At 40.8% G+C, this 19,562-nt stretch overlaps 1 protein-coding gene across 1 annotated transcript in view; it reads right to left on the reverse strand.

The window, feature by feature from the left end:
- ELOVL2 (ELOVL fatty acid elongase 2) overlaps positions 1-18,750 on the reverse strand; it is a 63,618-nt gene extending 44,868 nt beyond the window's left edge. Inside the window, exon 1 of the mRNA XM_045067011.1 lies at positions 18,550-18,750. Coding sequence (XP_044922946.1) covers positions 18,550-18,552 — 3 coding nt within the window. The 5' untranslated portion in view covers positions 18,553-18,750. The remainder of the gene's footprint in view (positions 1-18,549) is intronic.
- Positions 18,751-19,562: the final 812 nt, after the last annotated feature.

The raw sequence follows: 19,562 nt of genomic DNA on the forward strand, positions 1-19,562 counted from the left end.
GACAAATGGGCTGACTGGTAACCGGATAACTTCTGTCCATAGTATCTCTCTCAGAAGAATAAGTTGCCTCCAATAGTAATAAGGGTCATGGGGTTTTTCTTTTTCCTTCTTTTCTACTTATTAAGTGGAATATGAAGAAAAGAATTAATTGCCACTGCCACCTCACAGGGCTGCTGTGGGGATGAGTAACGACAGGAAATGTTCTTAGAACCTGGGACACGGTAAGAATTCAACTTAGTTGCTACTGTTGTCAGTATTCGGCTCTTCACTCTCTTTTTGCACATGGGAAAATATCCTTATTCCTTTAATGGGCACCAACAAAGATACCCTTATACAGGAAGTCCTTTCATTCTCTAAAACTGCATGGATGCTAGAGTCTGACTTTGTAAGGCCTGAGGTTGATTCAGTTGGCCAAGAGGAAAGGACTCGGGTTTAAGAAAAGCGAAGGCCCTCCTGCCTTGTGACTCATCTGTCCCACTGTGCTGTACTCAACAGATCTAACCTGAGAATATGGTGCAGGTGCCAAATCCAAGCTGACTTTTAACTTGGGAAAAAATGTAGAGAGTAATGAAATAAATATATCACATGTGTTGAAATTATGTCATATTTGTTTCACATCTTTTCAAGTTAATTCATTAAATATTTATCAAATGTACCTACTAGGTACTGGGAACTAACCGATGACGTCATCATTCCCTTTGCAAACCTCCATCATCTTCTGGCCCTCGTTCCCTCCTCAGATAGAACTATTGTAAACAATTTTATTTTTGTCATATTCATAATTTCTAATTATGAATAGATATTCACAAACAAAACCAGTACTGTTTTACACATTTTAAAGCTATATATGTTAAAACACACTTCTCTTTCTGCAGCTCAATCTCTTCGTGAGGACACATGCAGATCTAGTTCATTCATTGTAGCTGCTGTGTAATATTCCATCATGGGAATATTCGGTATTGTTATTTATCCATTTCCTTATGATGGAATCAGAGGTTGTTTAGACTTTTTCTATTACAAACAATGCTGCTTTATACAAATCTCCTTGTTTTCACAACTGAGACTTTCTCTGAAAATAGGTCTAGTTGTGGAATTGCTATGTTGTTTGATGAATACAGGTTTTAGTAAAAACTACCATATTGCTCTTATGAACTTTCAGGACTTGCTACTGTCCATCTTTTAATTTTTGCCAGGTTCAGGGTTGGGGCATGGTTTTAACTGGCATTTCCTTATTACTATTGAAATGGGATATTTCTTTAAAAGTTCCCTGGCTGTGCAGGTTTCCTCTCCAGTGAGCTACCATTTAATAATCTAATGTATGCTTCTAAGAATTGCTTATCTTCTGTTTATTTATAAAAGTCATTTGTATATATAATGATCTATATTGTTAATATAGACTGCAAATGCCTTCTCCTAGTCTGCTACTTGGTTTTTTAAGAAAGATTTTATTTATTTATTTATTTATTTACTGCAAGCATGAGTAGGGGGAGGGGAAGGGCAGAGGGAGAAATCTGCCCTTAATCTCAAGCCGACTCCGTGCTCAGCACAGAGCCCCATGCGCAGTTCAATCTCACCGCCCTGAGATCAGGACCTGAGCTGAAATCAAGAGTCAGACACTCAACCAAATCAGCCACCGAGGTGCCCCGTATTGCTTGTTTTTTTTTTAATCTATGACTGTGGTGTCTTTTATAGTCTCAATTTTTAATTTGGATAAGGTCAAACCTGTCACTTTTTGTGGTCTGTGTTTTTGCAAGTCATGCTGAAAATACAATGAGTATCAGGAAAGGCAACTGGTATAATGAAATAAGCAACAGGGTAGAAAGCAAGACACACGTATAAAAAGAGCTTGAATCCCCAATCCACCATTACTAGCTGTAGGACTCCAGATAAAACAGTTTGAGTCTCAGTTTCCTCAGACAAGGGACAGCTACTCTCCACGCTGTCCAGTGATCTGACAAGCATTCTTTGAGTGTCTGTTACCAGCAGGCATAAGCCTAGCCCTGAAAGTACAGGGGTAAACAAGACAAAGTTTGTGCCCTTACAGAACTTATGCTGCAGCAGGTGGGGTGAGGGAGGGCACATAATAAGATAATACAGAAGCAACTTACTCAATGACATCAACTGAGAGGATGCTGTGAAATGTTCTGCAAATTGGAAAGGGTACAGGCATAGGACATGCCGATTATCACCACTGGGGATGCTGCCCCAAGTTCCTCCGAAGGGGCTCACAAAATGAAGCTTCAATTGTTCTACTTCATTTGAAAATGAACTGATAGGGAATTAAGCCATACAAGACACAATAAGTCTACCACAGAGGAAAGAGGTTTATGAGAAACGACATTTATGCTGGAAGGCATCATGGACTTTGAACCAGAAACCCAAAGACTTCATTCCATTTGATCCAAAGCAGTCCTCCAGCCTTGCTGGGACCAGTCCTCGATGCAACAGCTGCATACCAGCCAGGCTGGTCTCTTGGTGTCCTCAACACATCTTATGGGTCTTCCACTTTTCCCACCTAATCTTAAGTCTTTTCTAACATTGTCTCTTCCTAGGTCATGCAAAGTAAGCCCTATATTGTCCGCTTATTTCATTTTTACCCATACACTTACATGTTTGTAATCTATTTTCACTACTTCCAAACCGACAGGAATAAAGTAGGAAAACAAACTATGTACACACATGCGTTCTCTTTCCTCATTATTTCAAATACAATATACGAATCTGTAATCTGCTCTATTTAAGGTTTAAATAATGAAATAATGACGACCCAGTGGGAAAGTCACAGTACAGAGTGGAAGATGTGTTTTTCTGTAGGGTAAATTTTTAAGGGTTAAGGCATTAGATTAAGCACTATTAAGAAGTTCAAGACACGGGCAATTTGATGTAGGCAGTTGGGAAAATAGCTAAAGTTTAATCTGATTATGGGGAGCTCTAAGGATTTTCTAAAATTGTGATTCGAATCCTTGAAACAATTTTCAAAATACATTCAGTTTCCTAACATGCATGCATCTAAAGGTGAGAACTATTCAGCAGAAAACTGGTTTTGAAACTAGCACATAGCTTGGCTTTTCATTTTTTGCTAATTAATAGATCGCATGCAACCTGGAGAAAGAGAACTAAATAGCAGATAATGAAATCTTTATTACTTTTTCAGTCTTTCCAGAAAAAGTCCTGAATGTTAAACTAAAAACCACAGCCACGGGAACATGGAGATTTTAAAAATGTAAGTAAATGTGCATTAATCAAGTTAAACAAACAAACAAAAAAATCTCTCTTCCAGACATAGAAAAACTGTTAGGTTTATAAAGATGAATAGAATTAAGTTTCTCTGGGTGACAGTCACCAGTTTTGAGTGTTCACTATCAGCTAGATGGTCTATTATGAGGAACTTATATACAGGTTATCTTATGTGACCCAATCTTCACCATGTGTTACTGTCTTAAAGATAAAGCAAGAAGTTACCCATCTTCGAGGGGAGATAAACTGAGCAGAGAATTGAACCCAGGAGTGTGTAGTTCAAGACATCACTTTTTCAGATGCTGACAACATGACGATGAGGGAGTATTGCCTCATTAGTTCAACCCCTTTATAACCTCCTTACCCAGGTTCTCTCAATCTGGGTATTACAGAAACCAGGTTAATCTTCCTAAATGACCCTTTCATCATTTGATTTTCCATTTCAAAAACCTGGTTTACCAAATCCAGAAGGAACGTCTTGGCCTCAGATTCAAGACTCTTCAAAAATCTGCCCTGATCCATCCATTCCGTACTCCTGTTGGTGCACAACCTTCACAGTTCAAAAAACCCTTCCTGAGCACCTAACTATAAGCGAGGCTCTGCAAGGACATGTGGCCTTGTCCGTAAGTTGCTCACAGTATAGCGTTTCTCAAATACGTGTTACTGCTTTCTGGGTCCTTCCTTACCCAGTTATTTCCCTTGAATGGAATCTTCTGTTTGATTCTACATTCCTCCTTTTTCCTATATATCAAAATCCAACCTAGTCAAGATCTAGTGTCAATCCCAACCCCTTCGAGATGCATATACTAAATATTTTTGTTAGTTCTTTCCTCTTAACCACTAGAATGCTAGATTTCAGAGTTCTGTGGACTAGATTCCAGGCACGTGAACTCCAAGCCCATCACACAGTGGTTCTGATTCGGAGGGTGTGACTTCATCTAGTCTGGGAATGTGCATTTAAACATGTCTGGCCAATTCCCAAGTTCTTACTCCTCCTACTCATGCTACCTCTCAGACAACGGGTTTGATTTTTTTCCTCTCCTCTCATTGAACTGACTGGTCTTCTGAGTACTACGGTGTCACAGACACAACCTTGATCTCAGCCTTATCAGTCCTGAGGATTCTGGTTCTTCAATTACCAACCACCTCCTGGTCCTGACCACATTTTTGGCTCAATAAAGAAGTAAAAGTTACCCATGCTGTAGGTCTGGACTTTTTTTTTTTTTTAACTGGTATTGTTGCTTCGTACTAGTGAGTTTGAAACAGCCTTCAGGCAGTTAAATCTCAAAGTTGTGATTCATGCCATTTCTTTTTAGGAGTCTGAGTATAGAAAAGACCAAGGGAAAGGGCGTAATGCTCACCCTGAAGAATACCAAGGAGTAACAATTCTCTAACCTATGGAGAAAAGGATGTGAAATAGCATCTAAGGGCAATCAGGTTATCAGAACTGAGTATCCTCTGATAAGCCAAAGCACCCTGCTTAAGCATAACGGCATCACTGACATTAACACACTCCCCCAGTATGCATTTCCAAAAACCAAGGAAGCTGCTGGCCCAAGAGGATGAATCCTCCCTGTAACAATTTAATGAAAGCCTCTGCAATGAGAGCAGAAAATGTCAAGTGTAAGCTCCCTCTTTCTTCCTACCGTGTCAGAGAACACTGCACAGACCTCTCAGAGGCAAAGAAAATAAGGTAATCAGAACTAATTTTTCTGGAAAATTGAAAATGTCCTAATTTTATTTTTGCATTATGGACATCTTCTGTTTTCTTCTTAAAAGCTTGAGTTAATTTTTAATCTGACTCTAACTAATTAACTCTAACTAATCTAACCTCAGTGTAACAGTTGATAAACTTTTGACCCTGCCAAAACAAGGGTCCCCAACTAGTCATAATGTCTGTTAAACTCAAAGATTCTATTAACCAAATTCTGTTTAGCAATATGAAAAAATCAGTAACTTAAATCTTCAAAGATTAAGATATTACAAGTAAACTCAAACGACAAACTGTCAATATGAAACAAAAGTTTATGTGCAAATCTACCACTGGTCTCTCTCATCAATGTGTTTTTTAAAAAGATTTATTTATTCATTCATGTATTTGAGTAGGGGAGGGCAAAAGGAAAGGGAGAGAATCTCAGATTGCTCATACGCACAGAGCCCCAAGCAAGGCTCAGTCTCACAACCCTGAGGTCATGACCTGAGCCAAAACCAATAATCAGATGCTTAACTAAGGTGCTCCTCTGATCAATGTCTTAATACTACCGTTACTCAATTGAAAATCAGTGACTGCTTTACTTAATGGCATATATTGCATATTTATTATTTAATTGTCTACTAGATGGGTGTGGGGCCTGTTTTAGATTCTCCCTCTCAAAAAAAAAAAAAAAAAACACACACATAAAAAACCCATATTTTTCCTTGCTTGCTCCATTTTTCATATATTTGAAATGCATCTTTAGATTTTATATATTGGTTTATATATGTGAATACATACATACAATCTATATAATATGTAAATACAGATATTATGTATATAAATATATATTTACCTATCTATTCAACCATCTAATAATTTGCAGGGAAGAAACTACATGGGGAAGTCATTCTGATTGTCCATTCTCATCTAGATAATGGAGAAGAGTACTATGGCTTTCATCACATTTATATGAGAAGAGTGCATTTACACTGATTCATGGATAAACTCACATGTTTTTGGATCAGAAGATTTATACCTGGTTTTGCTACCTCTAGTATGTGACCTTAGATAAATCATTTATTCTTTGAAACTCTATTTCTCACCTGTACACTAGGTATACTAGTATACCTACTGTATACTGCCTCTATCAAATTTTTGTAAGGCTTCAAAAAAGATAAGTGTTTTCCAGTGCACTTTTACACACATATATTAATAAATATAAAATAACATCACTACACATGTAGTGTATTTAAGTGATAACAAAAAGCCAAAAAAGATAATACATATGTAAGAACCAAAATAATCACTCAGTAAATTCACAAATGATAGCTTTGTTTATATTACCATTAAGATATTCATTTTTGGATTAGCAAGACAGGAAACAACATGTGTTGGAGAGGATGTGGAGAATATATTGCATATTTATTATTTAATTGTCTACTAGATGGGTGTGGGGCCTGTTTTGCACTGTTTTATATTCCACTGTTGGTGGGAATGCAAGTTGGTTCAGCCAATTTGGAAAACAGTGTGGAGATTCCTTAAGAAATTAAAAATAGAGCTTCCCTATGACCCTGCAATTGCACTACTGGGTATTTACCCCAAAGATACAGATGTCGTGAAAAGAAGGGCCATCTGTACCCCAATGTTTATAGCAGCAATGGCCACGGTTGCCAAACTGTGGAAAGGACCAAGATGCCCTTCAACGGACGAATGGATAAGGAAGATGTGGTCCATATACACCTCCATCAGAAAGGATGAATACCCAACTTTTGTAGCAACATGGATGGGACTGGAAGAGATTATGCTGAGTGAAATAAGTCAAGCAGAGAGAGTCAATTATCATATGGTTTCACTTATTTGTGGAGCATAAGAAATAACATGAAGGACAAGGAGAGTTAGAGAGGAGAAGGGAGTTGGGGTAAATTGGAAGGGGACCAGGAGAGACTATGGACTCTGAAAAACAATCTGAGGGTTTTGAAGCGGGGGGGGGGGGCGGGTTGGGGGGAATCAGGTGGTGGGTATTGGAGAGGGCACGGATTGCATGGAGCACTGGGTGTGGTGCAAAAACAATGAATACTGTTACACTGAAAATAAAAAATTTAAAAAAATTTTTTTAAAAAAAGATATTCATTTTTGGGATGCCTGGGTGACTCAGTTGGTTAAGCGGCTGCCTTACGCTCAGGTCATGATCCCAGCATCCTGGGATCCAGTCCCACATCTGGATCCTTGCTCAGCGGGGAAACTGCTTCTCCCTCTGCCTCTGCCTGCCACTCTGCCTGTGCTCACTCTCTCCGACAAATAAATAAAATCTTAAAAAAAAAATTTAAAAAAAAGTAAAGATATTTATTTTTAATCTCAGTGAGAATATTATTAGTTATAGATTTCACTATGTAAGAATAAGAACATAATCTGGTCCCATCTACAAATATTTGCATTATGAAAAGCAAATATAATTATGGAAATGTATATGCCCTCACTAATTTCAATAACATAATAAAATTATAGGTTTCACTACTTAGAAATGAAATAACCTGACCCCTTCCACAAATATGACTGTGAAATATAAAAATAATTTGTAAGAATACATATACATCATTTACTGAAAGGTTATACAAGCACATGTGCATGGATGAAACAGCTACGTTACTGAAACATGCCAAACTCAATTGTGATAAATAATTATAAATGCCTTAAAAGATACTGGTCTTTAAAAGAATGCTGTTGGGCGCCTGGGTGGCTCAGTGGTTAAGCCGCTGCCTTCGGCTCGGGTCATGATCTCAGGGTCCTGGGATCGAGTCCTGCATCGGGCTCTCTGCTCGGCGGGGGGCCTGCTTCCTCCTCTCTCTCTCTCTGCCTGCCTCTCTGCCTACTTGTGATTTCTCTCTGTCAAATAAATAAATAAAATCTTTAAAAAAAAAAATAAATTAAATAAATAAATAAATAAATAAATAAATAAAAGAATGCTGTTGTGAATATGTTTGCAAAGCAGATGTGCATTTCCAAATTAATCCTTTATGGTTGGTAAATGGGATTGATGAGAAAAGAACACTGCACTGGGAAACAGCAAAACTGGCCTTTGTTTTATCAACAAATAACTGTTTAGAATTTGCTACAGGTTAGGCATTAGCCTAGATGCTTGAGATAATTTCCTGAGCAAGGCAAACAAAAATCTGTCCTCGTGAAGCTTGCAAACAAAAGGGGACATGAAAGGACAGGTCATGAAAGGACAAACAAAAATCACATAATAATTAAAAGGTACCAAGTGAAGGGGCGCCTGGGTGCCTCAGTGGGTTAAAGTCTCTGCCTTCAGCTCAGGTCATGATCCCAGGGTCCTGGGATGGAGCCCTGCATCAGGCTCTTTGCTCCGCGGGGAGTCTGCTTCCTCCTCTCTCTGCCAGCCTCTCTGCCTACTTGTGATCTCTGTCTGTCAAATAAATAAACGAAATCTTTAAAATAAATAAATAAATAAATAAATAAAATAAAAGGTACCAAGTGCTACATAAATGAGTAAATCCAAGTGCTATGGAAAATATAGCAGTTTAAGGGGACCAGGCATATGTGAATATGGCAGGGCAGGTCTCAGTTTTAAATAGAGTTGTTAAGCTAGGTGTAGTTAAAGTACAAAGCAATAACTGAAAGGAAAAATACACTAGCAGGAATCAACAATAGATTAGAAGATGCAAAAGAACAGATCAGCAGTCTGGCAGAGAGCTTAGCGGAAAGCACCAAAGCTGAACCGCAAAAAGAATAAGAGAAAGGAGGACAGGTTAAGGGACCTCTTGGACAACAAGGGAAGGAACATTGTATTATATGGGCCCCAGAGGGAGAAGAAAGGGGCAGAAGTTATATATGAAGAAATAATACCTGAGCATTTTCCTAGAGAAGGAAACAGACTCCTAGGTTAAGAAGCACAGAGAGCTCCAAACAAGATGAACCAAGTAAGTCCACATCGTGATACGTAATAACTAAAATGTTAAAGATCACAGATAAGCAAAGAATCTTAAAAGCAGCAAGAGAGGAGCAACTAATTACAAAAGAAGAAGGGAAAAGGCCTTGTACTAATTCTTTCGCAGAAGCTTTGCAGGCCAGAAGGGAGTGGCATAATATATTCAAAATCCCGAAAGGGAAAAACAACAACAACAGCAACATATCTCCCCAGCAGCAAGATTACCATTCAGAATAGAAGGACAGAGTTTCCCCAGACAAACAAAAGTTAAAGGAGTTCATCACCGTTAAACTGGCCCTATAGGAAATGTTAAAGGGAATTCATTAAGAGAAAAAGAGAAAGTCATAATTGGAAGGAAAATTATGAAATTTTCAAAATTAGGAAATTATGAGAGAACAAAATCTCATGAGTAAAAGCAAACAGAGACAGAGAACAATCACAGAGCTACTACGCATGTTAAAGAACAGAAGTAGCAAAACCAATTATATCGTAAAGGTTAGTTAAAGGGAACTCAGAATAAAAACATGTAAATTATAGTAACAAATATACAAAATGTGATGGGGGAGTAAAAATAGGTTTTTTTTTTTAAGAATGTGTGTGAACGTAAGTGACCATCAACTTATTACAGACTGTTATATATTTAAGATGTTATATATGAACCTCATGGAAACCACAAACAAAAAGCCTATAATAATAAGTATGTTAAGAAAGCCAAACATAAAAGAAAGTCATCAACCACAAGGAAAGGGAACAAGGAAAAAAAGGAACAGAGAAGAACTACAAAGAAAAAAAAAAAAGAAACCAAACCTAGAAAACAATTAACAAAATGGCAGTGAGTACATACCTCTCAATAATTAATTTAAATGTAAATTGTCTAAATGCTCAATCACACTGGGAAGGTTATGTGCTATGGTGAAAGCTGTCAATTGTGTAAGACTGATGAATCACAGATCTGTATCCCCGAAACAAATAATGCACTATATGTTAAATAAATATATAAATACTAAATGATCAAAAGATACAGGATGACTGAATTAAAAATAAAAGACACATGGCACATACGCCGCCTACAAGAGACCCACTTCAGATCTAAAGACAAATACAGATTGAAAGTAAAGGGATGGAAAAAAATATTCCATGCAAAGGGAGACAAAAATAAAAATGCCAAACTAGCAAGAGTTGTATCAGACAAAACAGACTTTGAAACAAAGACTGTGGGGTTCCTGGGTGGCTTGGCTGGTTAAGCCTCTGCCTTCAGCCCAGATCATGATCTCAGGGTCCTGGGATTGAGCCCTGCGTCGGGGCTCCCTGCTCAGTGTGGAGTCTACTTCTCCCTCTTCCTCTCCCTGTGTGTGTGCATGTGTGTGCTCTCTCATATCAATAAAATCTTTAAAAAAATAAAATAAAACAAAGACTGTAACCAAAAAATGGCATTCCATAATGATAAAGGGATCAATATAACAAGAGGATATAATGATTGTGAATATCTACACACCCAACAATGGAGCACTTGAATACATAAATACTGAAAAATATGAAGGGAGAAATTGACAGTAATATAATAACAGCAGGCAACTTTAACACCCACTTACAACAATGGGTAGATCATCCAAGCAGAAAAATCAACAGAAAGGAAATAATAAAGATTGGAGCAGAAATCTATGAAATAGAGATAAAAAAAAAAAGAAACCAAGAACGTTTCTTCAAAAAGATAACAAAATTGATAAAGCTTTAGCCAAACTCATTAAGAAAAAAAAAAAAGAGGATGCAAATAAGTAACATCAGAAATGAACACCATAGAAATACAAAAGAATATAAAAGTTACTAAGAAAAATTATATGTCAACAAACTGGACAACCTAGAAATGGATAAATTCTTAGAAATGTACCATCTTCCAAAAGCAGTCATGAAGAAATAGGAAATCTAACCAGACGAAACTAACAACAAAATTCAATCAGTAATCAAAAAACTTTCCAACAAACAAAAGCCCAGGACCAGATGGATTCACGGTAAATTCCACGACACATTTCAAGAATTAACATCAATTCTCAAACTATTTCAAAAAACAGAAGAGGAAGGAAATGTCCAGATACATTCTATGAGGTCAATAATACCCTGACACCAAAACTACACAAAAAGGAAACTATAGGCCAATATACCTGATGAACACAGGTATCCACTTGTGACAAAAAATGCTAAACAAAGTATGCTTAGAGGGACCATACCTCAACATAATAAAGGCCATACATGACAAACCAGAGCGAACATCATGGTGAAAAACTGAAAGCTTTTCCTCTAAGATCGGGAACAAGATAAGGATGTTCACCTCACCACTTTAATTTAACATGATACTGTAAGTCCTAGCCATAGCAATCACACAAGGAAAGAAATAAACAGTATCCAAATGGGGAGGGAAAAAAGAAAACTCACTATTTGCAGATGACAGGATACTTTAGATAACCCTAAAGACTTCACCAAAACACTGTTCGAATAAAAGCATTCAGTATGGTTGCAAGATATAAAATTAATACATAGAAATCTGGGGCATTTCTATATACTAATAACAAAGCAGAAACAGAAATTAAGAAAACAATGCCAGTTATAACTACACCAAAAAGAATAAAATACCTAGGAATAAACTTTACCAAGGAAGTGAAAGACCTAGATGCTGAAAACTATACAACATGGATAAAAGAAATTAAAGAGCCCATATACAAATGAAAAGATACATCATACTCATGGATTGGAGGAATAATATTGTTAAAATGTCCGTACTACCCAAAGCAACATACAGACTCAGTGTAATCACGATCAACATACAACAGCACTTTCCACGCATCTCAGAATAAACAATCCTAACGTTGGTCTGGAACCACAGAAGACCCTGCACAGCCAAAGCAATCTTGAGAAAGAAGAACGAAGCTGAAGGCATTACAGTCTGATTTCAAAATATACTACAAAGCTACAGAAATCGAAACAGCATGGTACTGGCATAAAAACAGACACACAGATCAACGGAACAGGAGAGAGAGTCCAGAAATGAACTGATGCTTATGTGGGTTATTCAGTCTATGACAAAGGAGGCAAGAATATACAATGAAGAAAAGACAGTCTTTCCAGTTAATGGTGCTGGGAAAACGGGACAGCTACATGCAGAAGAAGGAAGGTGCCCAACTTTCTCACGCCATACACAAAAAGAAACTCGAGATGGATTAAAGGCCTAAATGTGAGACCCCAAACCATAAAAATCCTAGAAGAAAACACAAGCAGAAATTTCTTGACTATCAGCCTTATTAACAGTTTCCTAGATCGCTCTCGTCAGGCAAGGAAAACAAAGGCAAAAATACACGACAGGGACTGCATCAAAATAAAAAGCTTCTGGACAATGAAGGAAAGAAACAACAAAACAAGGCAATCTGCTGAGTGGAAGAATGTATTTGTACATGATATCTTTGATGAAGGATTAATTTCTGAAATATGTAACTTACACAATTCAACACCAAAACCCCCAAATAATATCAAATTAAAAAATGGGTAGAGGACCTGAATAGAAATGTTTCCAACTAAGACATCCAGATGGCCAACAGACACATGAAAATCTGATCAACTTCGCTCGGCATCAGGGAAATACAAATCAAAGCCACACTGAGATTTCACTTTACACCTGCCAGAATGGCCAGTATCCAAAAAAAGAAAAATAACAGGTGTCGGCGAGGATGTGGAGAAGAGGGAACCCTCGTGCACCGTTGGTGGGAACATAAAATGGTGCAGCCACTGTAGAAAAATTTTTTGGTGCCCCCAAAAATTAAAAATAGAGCCACCATATGATCCAGCAACTCCACTACTGGGTATTTACTCAAAAGAAAGGAAAACACGAACTCCAAAAGATATAAGCACCCCTATGTTTATTGCAGCATTATTTCCAATAGCCAAGATATGAAAGTAACCCAGGTGTCCATCGATAGATAAATGGATAAATAAGATGTGTGATATATTTGTATATATATCTCACAATAGAATATTAGTAAAAACAAAAACAAAAACCCAAAACAAAAAAGGGCCACCTGGGTGGCTTAGTCAGTTAAGCTGCTGCCTTCCACTCAGGTCATGATCCCAGCATCCGGGGATCAGGTCCCGCATCGGGCTCCTTGCTCAGGGGGGAGCCTGCTTCTCTCTCTGCCTCTACCTGCCACTTTGCCTGCTTGTCCTCTCTCTCTTTGACAAATAAATAAATAAAACCTTTAAAAAAAAATCTTGTCATTTATGACAACATGGAAAGACCTAGAGAGTGTGATGCTAACTGAAATAAGTCTAACAGAGAAACACACACACTACAGGATTTCATGTATACATGGAACCTAAAAAAAAGAAAGAAAAAAAAACGCAGAGGAAGAAAGAAAAGCAGAAACAGACTCATAAATACAGAGAACAGGTGACTGCCAGGGGGAGGAGGGATTGGAGGACAAACAAAATGAATGAAGAGGAGTAGGAGATGCGGGACTCCAGTTCAGGAATGAAGAAGTCACAGGGATGAAAGGTACAGCCTGGAGAATACAGTCTGTTTTGTATTGTATTGTAATAGCACTGTCTGGGGACCAATGATAGCTACGCTTCTAGTGAGCATTGCATAAGGTATAGGGTTTTTTGGATCACTGTGTTGTACTCCTGAAACATTAAAAAAAAAAAAAAAGAAAGAAAAGAAGAAACCTGTCTAGACTACTGCTTCCCCCAATTTTTTTGATCATAAGATCATTTTCTCTTAACACTTATGAAAGAAGAAGAAGAAAAAAAAAACATATTAAGAAGACAGCCATACAGCTTTCTGGCAGAAAGATCTGGCCAGGCAGCCAGAGGGAAGAGCCAGTGTAAAGGCTCCACTGATTCTGCCAAAATAACCCTGTGAAAGGAGAATATCCCATTTTGCAGATGAGTAAATAGTGTCTCAGTGTGATGGAATTAAGGCAATAGAGCTAGTCAGTAAAAACAAGCTAGGACTAGAAAGAAACTAGGTTTCTTGACTCTTGGTCCAACACCTTGCTGTTGTTTCCTGCCTCTGTTCACCAGGCTAGAAGAAGGCTGCTCTGTTTCCTAAAAAGCCCTGAGTAAGGTGTTACCACAGTTGTGGTGGTTGTTGCTATTATTATTAGGTCCACTGATACTTCTTGAAAGATAGTTAAAGCTCAAAGAATAATTTCATTTTTACCTTCTCATGGTTTATTATTGCCCTTCCTTTATCTGTGCTTCTTTCCTTGGGTGGGTCATTGCAATATCAGATTTTTAGTTAAAGGAATTCTATTTCTTTGGATATTTGATAAAGGTGTGAAACACAAGAATAAGGTATAAAATAGAAAGCATTGGGGCACCTGGGTGGCTCAGTGGGTTAAGCCGCTGCCTTTGGCTCAGGTCATGATCTCAGGGTCCTGGGATCGAGTCCCGCATCGGGCTCTCTGCTCAGCAGGGAGCCTGCTTCCTCCTCTCTCTGCCTGCCTCTCTGCCTACTTGTGATCTCTTTCTGTCAAATAAATAAATAACATCTTTTAATAAATAAATAAATAAATAAAATAGAAAGCATTTATAAATTAACATACGAAAGAGCTATGAGAGAATGGCGAGAATGCGGAGCCCAGCGATAGGGAGGTAGAGAGCGACCTCTCTCCAGAGGCAGGAAGGGGAGGTGAGGGGGTTGCCAGAAGGAAGGGAAGCGCAACACAGCGAGCAGACAAGAGGGAGACCTTGGAAACAAGTCAGGACCTAGCTTTAAGCTACTACAGGACAATGAGGACTCTGGCCTTGAAAAAATAATGAGCTTCAAGTACAAAGTTTAAAAACTAAGATGCTACAAAGGAGGAAATCTGTAAGAAAGACAATAGTGGAGAGGGGGCTGGAGAAGAGAGGAGATATAAAGAGAGTCTCAAAATGTGAGAAGATATACAATGAACAATAGAAAAGAAAAAGCCAAGCAAGAATCCAATTTCAGACACAGTAGACTTGAGAGCTGGTGGAATTACTAGCAGCCAAAGGGAACAGAGAGGACAATCTGAAAGCTGAGTAGCTGACTTGGTAACACTAGGTTTAAGGCGGCAGTGAGGTTCTCACCAGGAGAGAGAAGGGCCCAGCACACAGGAGGTAATTTTGGAAGATGTGTGTCATCTGGGCCTGTTTTGTCCCACAGGTGGCTACTGAGCTCCCGAATGTGCTGTCAGTATAAAACACATAACAAGATGTTGATTTCATATGGGGGAAAAATGTGCACTAGTTTTTTTTTTTTTTTTTTTTTTACAATGCTTGCATGTTGAAATAATACTTGCATGAATTGGGTTAACTAAAATCTGTTACTGAAATTAATTTCACCTGTCTTTTTACTTCTTAACACCACTATTAGAAAATTTTTAATTACATATACAGTTTGCAGATTCCTACTGGACGGTGTTGATACAGAGCATTACTAGATAGATTTCAGGATCACATAAGGGGATGAGATCCATGAGTAAATCAAAGACATTATTCTGAGATTTTTTTCAACTGAAAACAGCCAGATATGGGAGAAAGAACGCACGTCATTATAAAGATAATATTCACTGAATGCTCGAAGAACTATACTGGCCAGAGTTAGTGCATTATCTTCTTTGTTCCTTCCAACAGCTTTATGAAATGGTATCATTGTCTTCTTTTATAGAAAAAAAACTAAGTCCTAAACAAGTTAACCTGCCCAAGGTCACAAAGTTGTATCTTGGTGTTGGGATTCAAATCCATGACTCACTCCAGATCTCAAGGTCTAAACTGCCACATCATCAATTCCAGAACAATTTATACTCTGCAGCTCTTCAACTGTTAGATTTTAACTGGCTATATTTAAACTAACAACTTATTAGAATGGTTCACTGTCAAGAGTCAGAGACATACCAGAGATGTCCTAATTCGATTACAATACAAATGTATAAATTTGTAACTTCAGAATTTTGCTGAGCTACTCATGTTGGCATATTTTTACCATGTTGAGCTTAAATAAGAGCTTACTGGTGTAATCTCTTGTCCCTTAACAACATCTACTCCTAAATATCCAAAATGGTCAGGTTAGACGGCAGACTGTCCAAGGGAGAGGATTCTGGGCACAACCCTCTATAGTAAGACCCAGTTTTCTGAATATAACAAATTTACGATACGGAGCTACTTAAATTTTAAAAACCCTCTTTCAGACTATGATAGCGCTTGAACCTCCCAAACTGTGATTAAAATGTTTTGAAGGGATCAATTATACGCCAATTTTAAAAAGGTGTTTTTAAGGGAGCTGGATGAAATTGCAACTTTTTTGTTGAAAGAACAAGAATTAAGCTTACCCAACTGGATAGCTTTGAGAGAGGATTTATATTCCTTAAAAAATATATTCCTTGAGGAATAGACGGGGGAAAAATGTCTTGATATTTTGACTGGAATAACATAAAATCTCCTACAAATATAAATTGGGACCAAAAGAATGAGGTGTTTTTCATTTATGTTTGGTGGGTTGGATTTAATTTTAAAGACAAATGTATCATTCCTTCCTTTCCATCTTTCATCTTTATTACCTATCTGGCCATGACAGCAGTTATCACAGAACAGCTAAACATGAAGAGTAACAGCTAAATTACATCATTTTCAGGAACTTGCCCATGTAAATTTTACTAGGCAGTTCGGCTCAGATTATAAAAACACATGTCCCCAGGCTTAAAACAAAGGTTTGCTAAACATTTACACTATAGAAAGGGGAAAGCAAAAGGGAATTTGAAGGAAAAAATATAAGCTTTGGAATAAGACTAATTAGCAGACATCGAGAAAAACTACATTCACGTTGGACATGGATTCAAAGCAGTATCTCTCTGTATGGACCCAGTAGCTTATTTTGGAATTTAACCCTCAGAAACCTTCCCACTGCCAGCATCATTTTTTAAAGCGACAGGACTTTTATGTGGACATAGGCACAAAAATACCTCCTCGGAAAACCCAAAGTTTCTGAAAAATGGTTTTCTGAAAAGGCAGTATCACAACAGTACAGGGTAGAATTAACAAGAGCAAGCCCTTTATTTTGGCTGAGATTAATTCCCATGACTCTTCCATTCCAATTACGGTGAAATCCTTGGACTTTTCTTACTCATTACAATTCATAATAATCTGTAACAAAGGTTCAGGCCCCCAAGGAGCCAGTTAGCTCTAAAACTGCCTTATCCATCCAAGTGCAAAGGTGTCAAGGACATGAAGCGATAGACCCGGGCATTAAGAGATGGCTAGCTCACTCTTCTCACTGAGAGTCGCCACACTGAGTCCCTCATTTCCAGGAGCATCTCTCTTCTCAAACTTCCCTTGAGCTTCTCATCCTTATAGACTGTCAACTGGACAGGTAATCCTTGTAGCTGCTCTGCTGCTTCCCATTTGTACATCAGCATTAGTAGGCTGGGTTTGGGGGTTAATTTTCTCTTTATGAAGCACATATTATATGCCAAGCACTGTTATAGGTACTAGAAATACTAGCAGTGAACAAAATGAAAAAAATCTCAGCGCTGATATTTACATTCTAGTGGGGAACACTTGAGTAAACAAGATAAACAAGAGTCTGTTAAATAATGCTATAAAGGAAAAAAAAAAAAATGAAGCAAGAAGGGGGTTAGTTACTGTGGTGGGTGGGTAGGAAAGGCTGAAATTTTAGACAGGGTGGCCAGAGAAGGCGGAGACGGCTTCGCTTCACGTATAATCAGGTAGATGGTGTGAGCCTGAGAGCGTGGAGAGAGAGCAAAATCCGGGCCTGATCAGTGTCAGCCGGAGTGGGAAAAGAAAGGAGATTAGCATACTTTAACAAGCCCCATAGTGGAGAAGGAACCATATGGAAACCACATCACTTTCTCTTTTTGTAGTCACAGAACCAGGTTCTTCTGCCAAAACTCTCGGGCAGTTCCTGGGATACCCACGGACACACACGCACCCCTCTCTCTCCAGGACAGAGCCCCGTGGGCAGCAAAAAGCGGGGTGAATTCAGAGTCGAGTACTGGCCCGGGAAACTGGGAGAGTCGTCGTCGCAAGGAACACACCAGACCGCCCCCCCCCCATCTCCGTAAACAAATGGGAACCTCCCCGATTCCACGATGCAAAGCCCGGGAGGCCGGGGCAAGCACGCAGACACACCCCCGGGACTGCAGGCACGGCGCGGGGACGAGAGGAGGCATGGGTTCAACCGTTAGAGACAAAACCCCCAGAATTTCCGGAGGCAGGGTCGGGACCACGCGAGGGAAACGCCGGCCCCCCGGCGGGGGTCGGGCCGGGGAGGAAAGCACGGTGCGGGAGGCGAGCGGGAATGGCCGCCGCGGGAACGGGGGGCGGTTTCGTCGGGCATCCCGGGCGCCCGGCCGGCTGCGCGCTTGCAACAGGAGGCTGGACGCGAGCGGGCGCCTCGAGGTGCCGGGGCGGGACCGCGACCCCCAGACAAAGATCCCGAGCCCGCGGCCCCGGCCCGCGCGCCCACCCCCCCCCCCAGCCCAAACGTTCACCGCCCCCTCCCCAGGCCCACCGAGCGCCACGGGTTCCAGCAGTCGAACCCGCGGCTCCCGCGCTGCCGCCGTCCGCCCGGCCCCTTCCCGCCCAGTGCGTTGGTCGCGGAGAGAAAGGAGAAAGGCGGCGGCGGCGGCGCGCGGCGCCCACTCACCATGATCCGCTGAGGCGCGGCGACCCCGGCGGGCGAAGATGCGCTGTCCAGGGTAGCCAGCGTTCCTCTGCCCCGCGCTCCCGCCGCGCCCGCTCTACTTACCCACGCCCACACCCACGCCCGGCGCGCGCACGCCCGCCCGCCTCCCCGCCCCCTCGGGCTCGCGCCGCTCCCGCGCGGCGCTCCGAGCTCCAGGGCCGTTTCGGGCGCCCGCCGCTCCCCACCCCCTCCCCTCGCCGGGGGCTCGCCGGCCGCGGCGCGAGGAGGGCGGCGGGGGGAGGGGCGGGGCCCGGCGAAGCGGGTGGCCCCCGGCGGCCTAGCGCGCCCCCTCCCGGACGCCCGGCTCCGTCCGCGGCGCCCCCTGCCGGCCGGGTGGCGATTTGCAGGCGCAGCCGACGCCCGTCGCGTGGCGTGGCCCAACGTTCGCAGAGCGTCCGCGCGGACCTCCCCGCCGGCGGCTGCCCGCTGCCAGCCCCCGCCGAGGCGGCGGTGGCTGCGGGAGCTGCGAGGACCCGCAGCTGTAGAGGCGAGGGCTCTGCCCCTCCTCTTAGCTGGGCTCCGCGGTTTTCAAGCACACGTCAAAGGGAATGGCTTATGCTCCTGCGGGTTTGCGGGGTGTGGGTGTCTTAGATCCACGGAGCAGTCCGGCTCTCTTTGGCTTCAAGTCGGGCGCGGATCAGTCTGAGCCGGCAACTGCTTGTTTCACACGACGGTGCCTGCAGAGGTCTCATTCCAGGGACTTTTTAGTTACTACCACCAACGGTTAGTTGAACACTTAAGCGTGAACAGAAAGTATGGGGTCTTAGATGCTGGGCTTTTAATTTTTTGAAGTTTTTGTCACCCAGGTGGAAGATGTTAGGAAAGATAGACCTGTGCGTGCTGCATGACCTTTCCCGCTCTTTAGCGTTGGGAATGCTTGATTTTTTATGTGGCCGATGTAGTACACTGAAATGCAAGGAAAGGTAAATGTGTTTGTTGAGAGTCAGTACACCACATCTGCATGTACACGGAGG

This window comes from Mustela putorius, unplaced genomic scaffold, assembly GCF_011764305.1.
Source record: "Mustela putorius furo isolate JIRA1106 unplaced genomic scaffold, ASM1176430v1.1 tig00003870_pilon_pilon_pilon, whole genome shotgun sequence".
Lineage (NCBI taxonomy): Eukaryota > Metazoa > Chordata > Mammalia > Carnivora > Mustelidae > Mustela > Mustela putorius.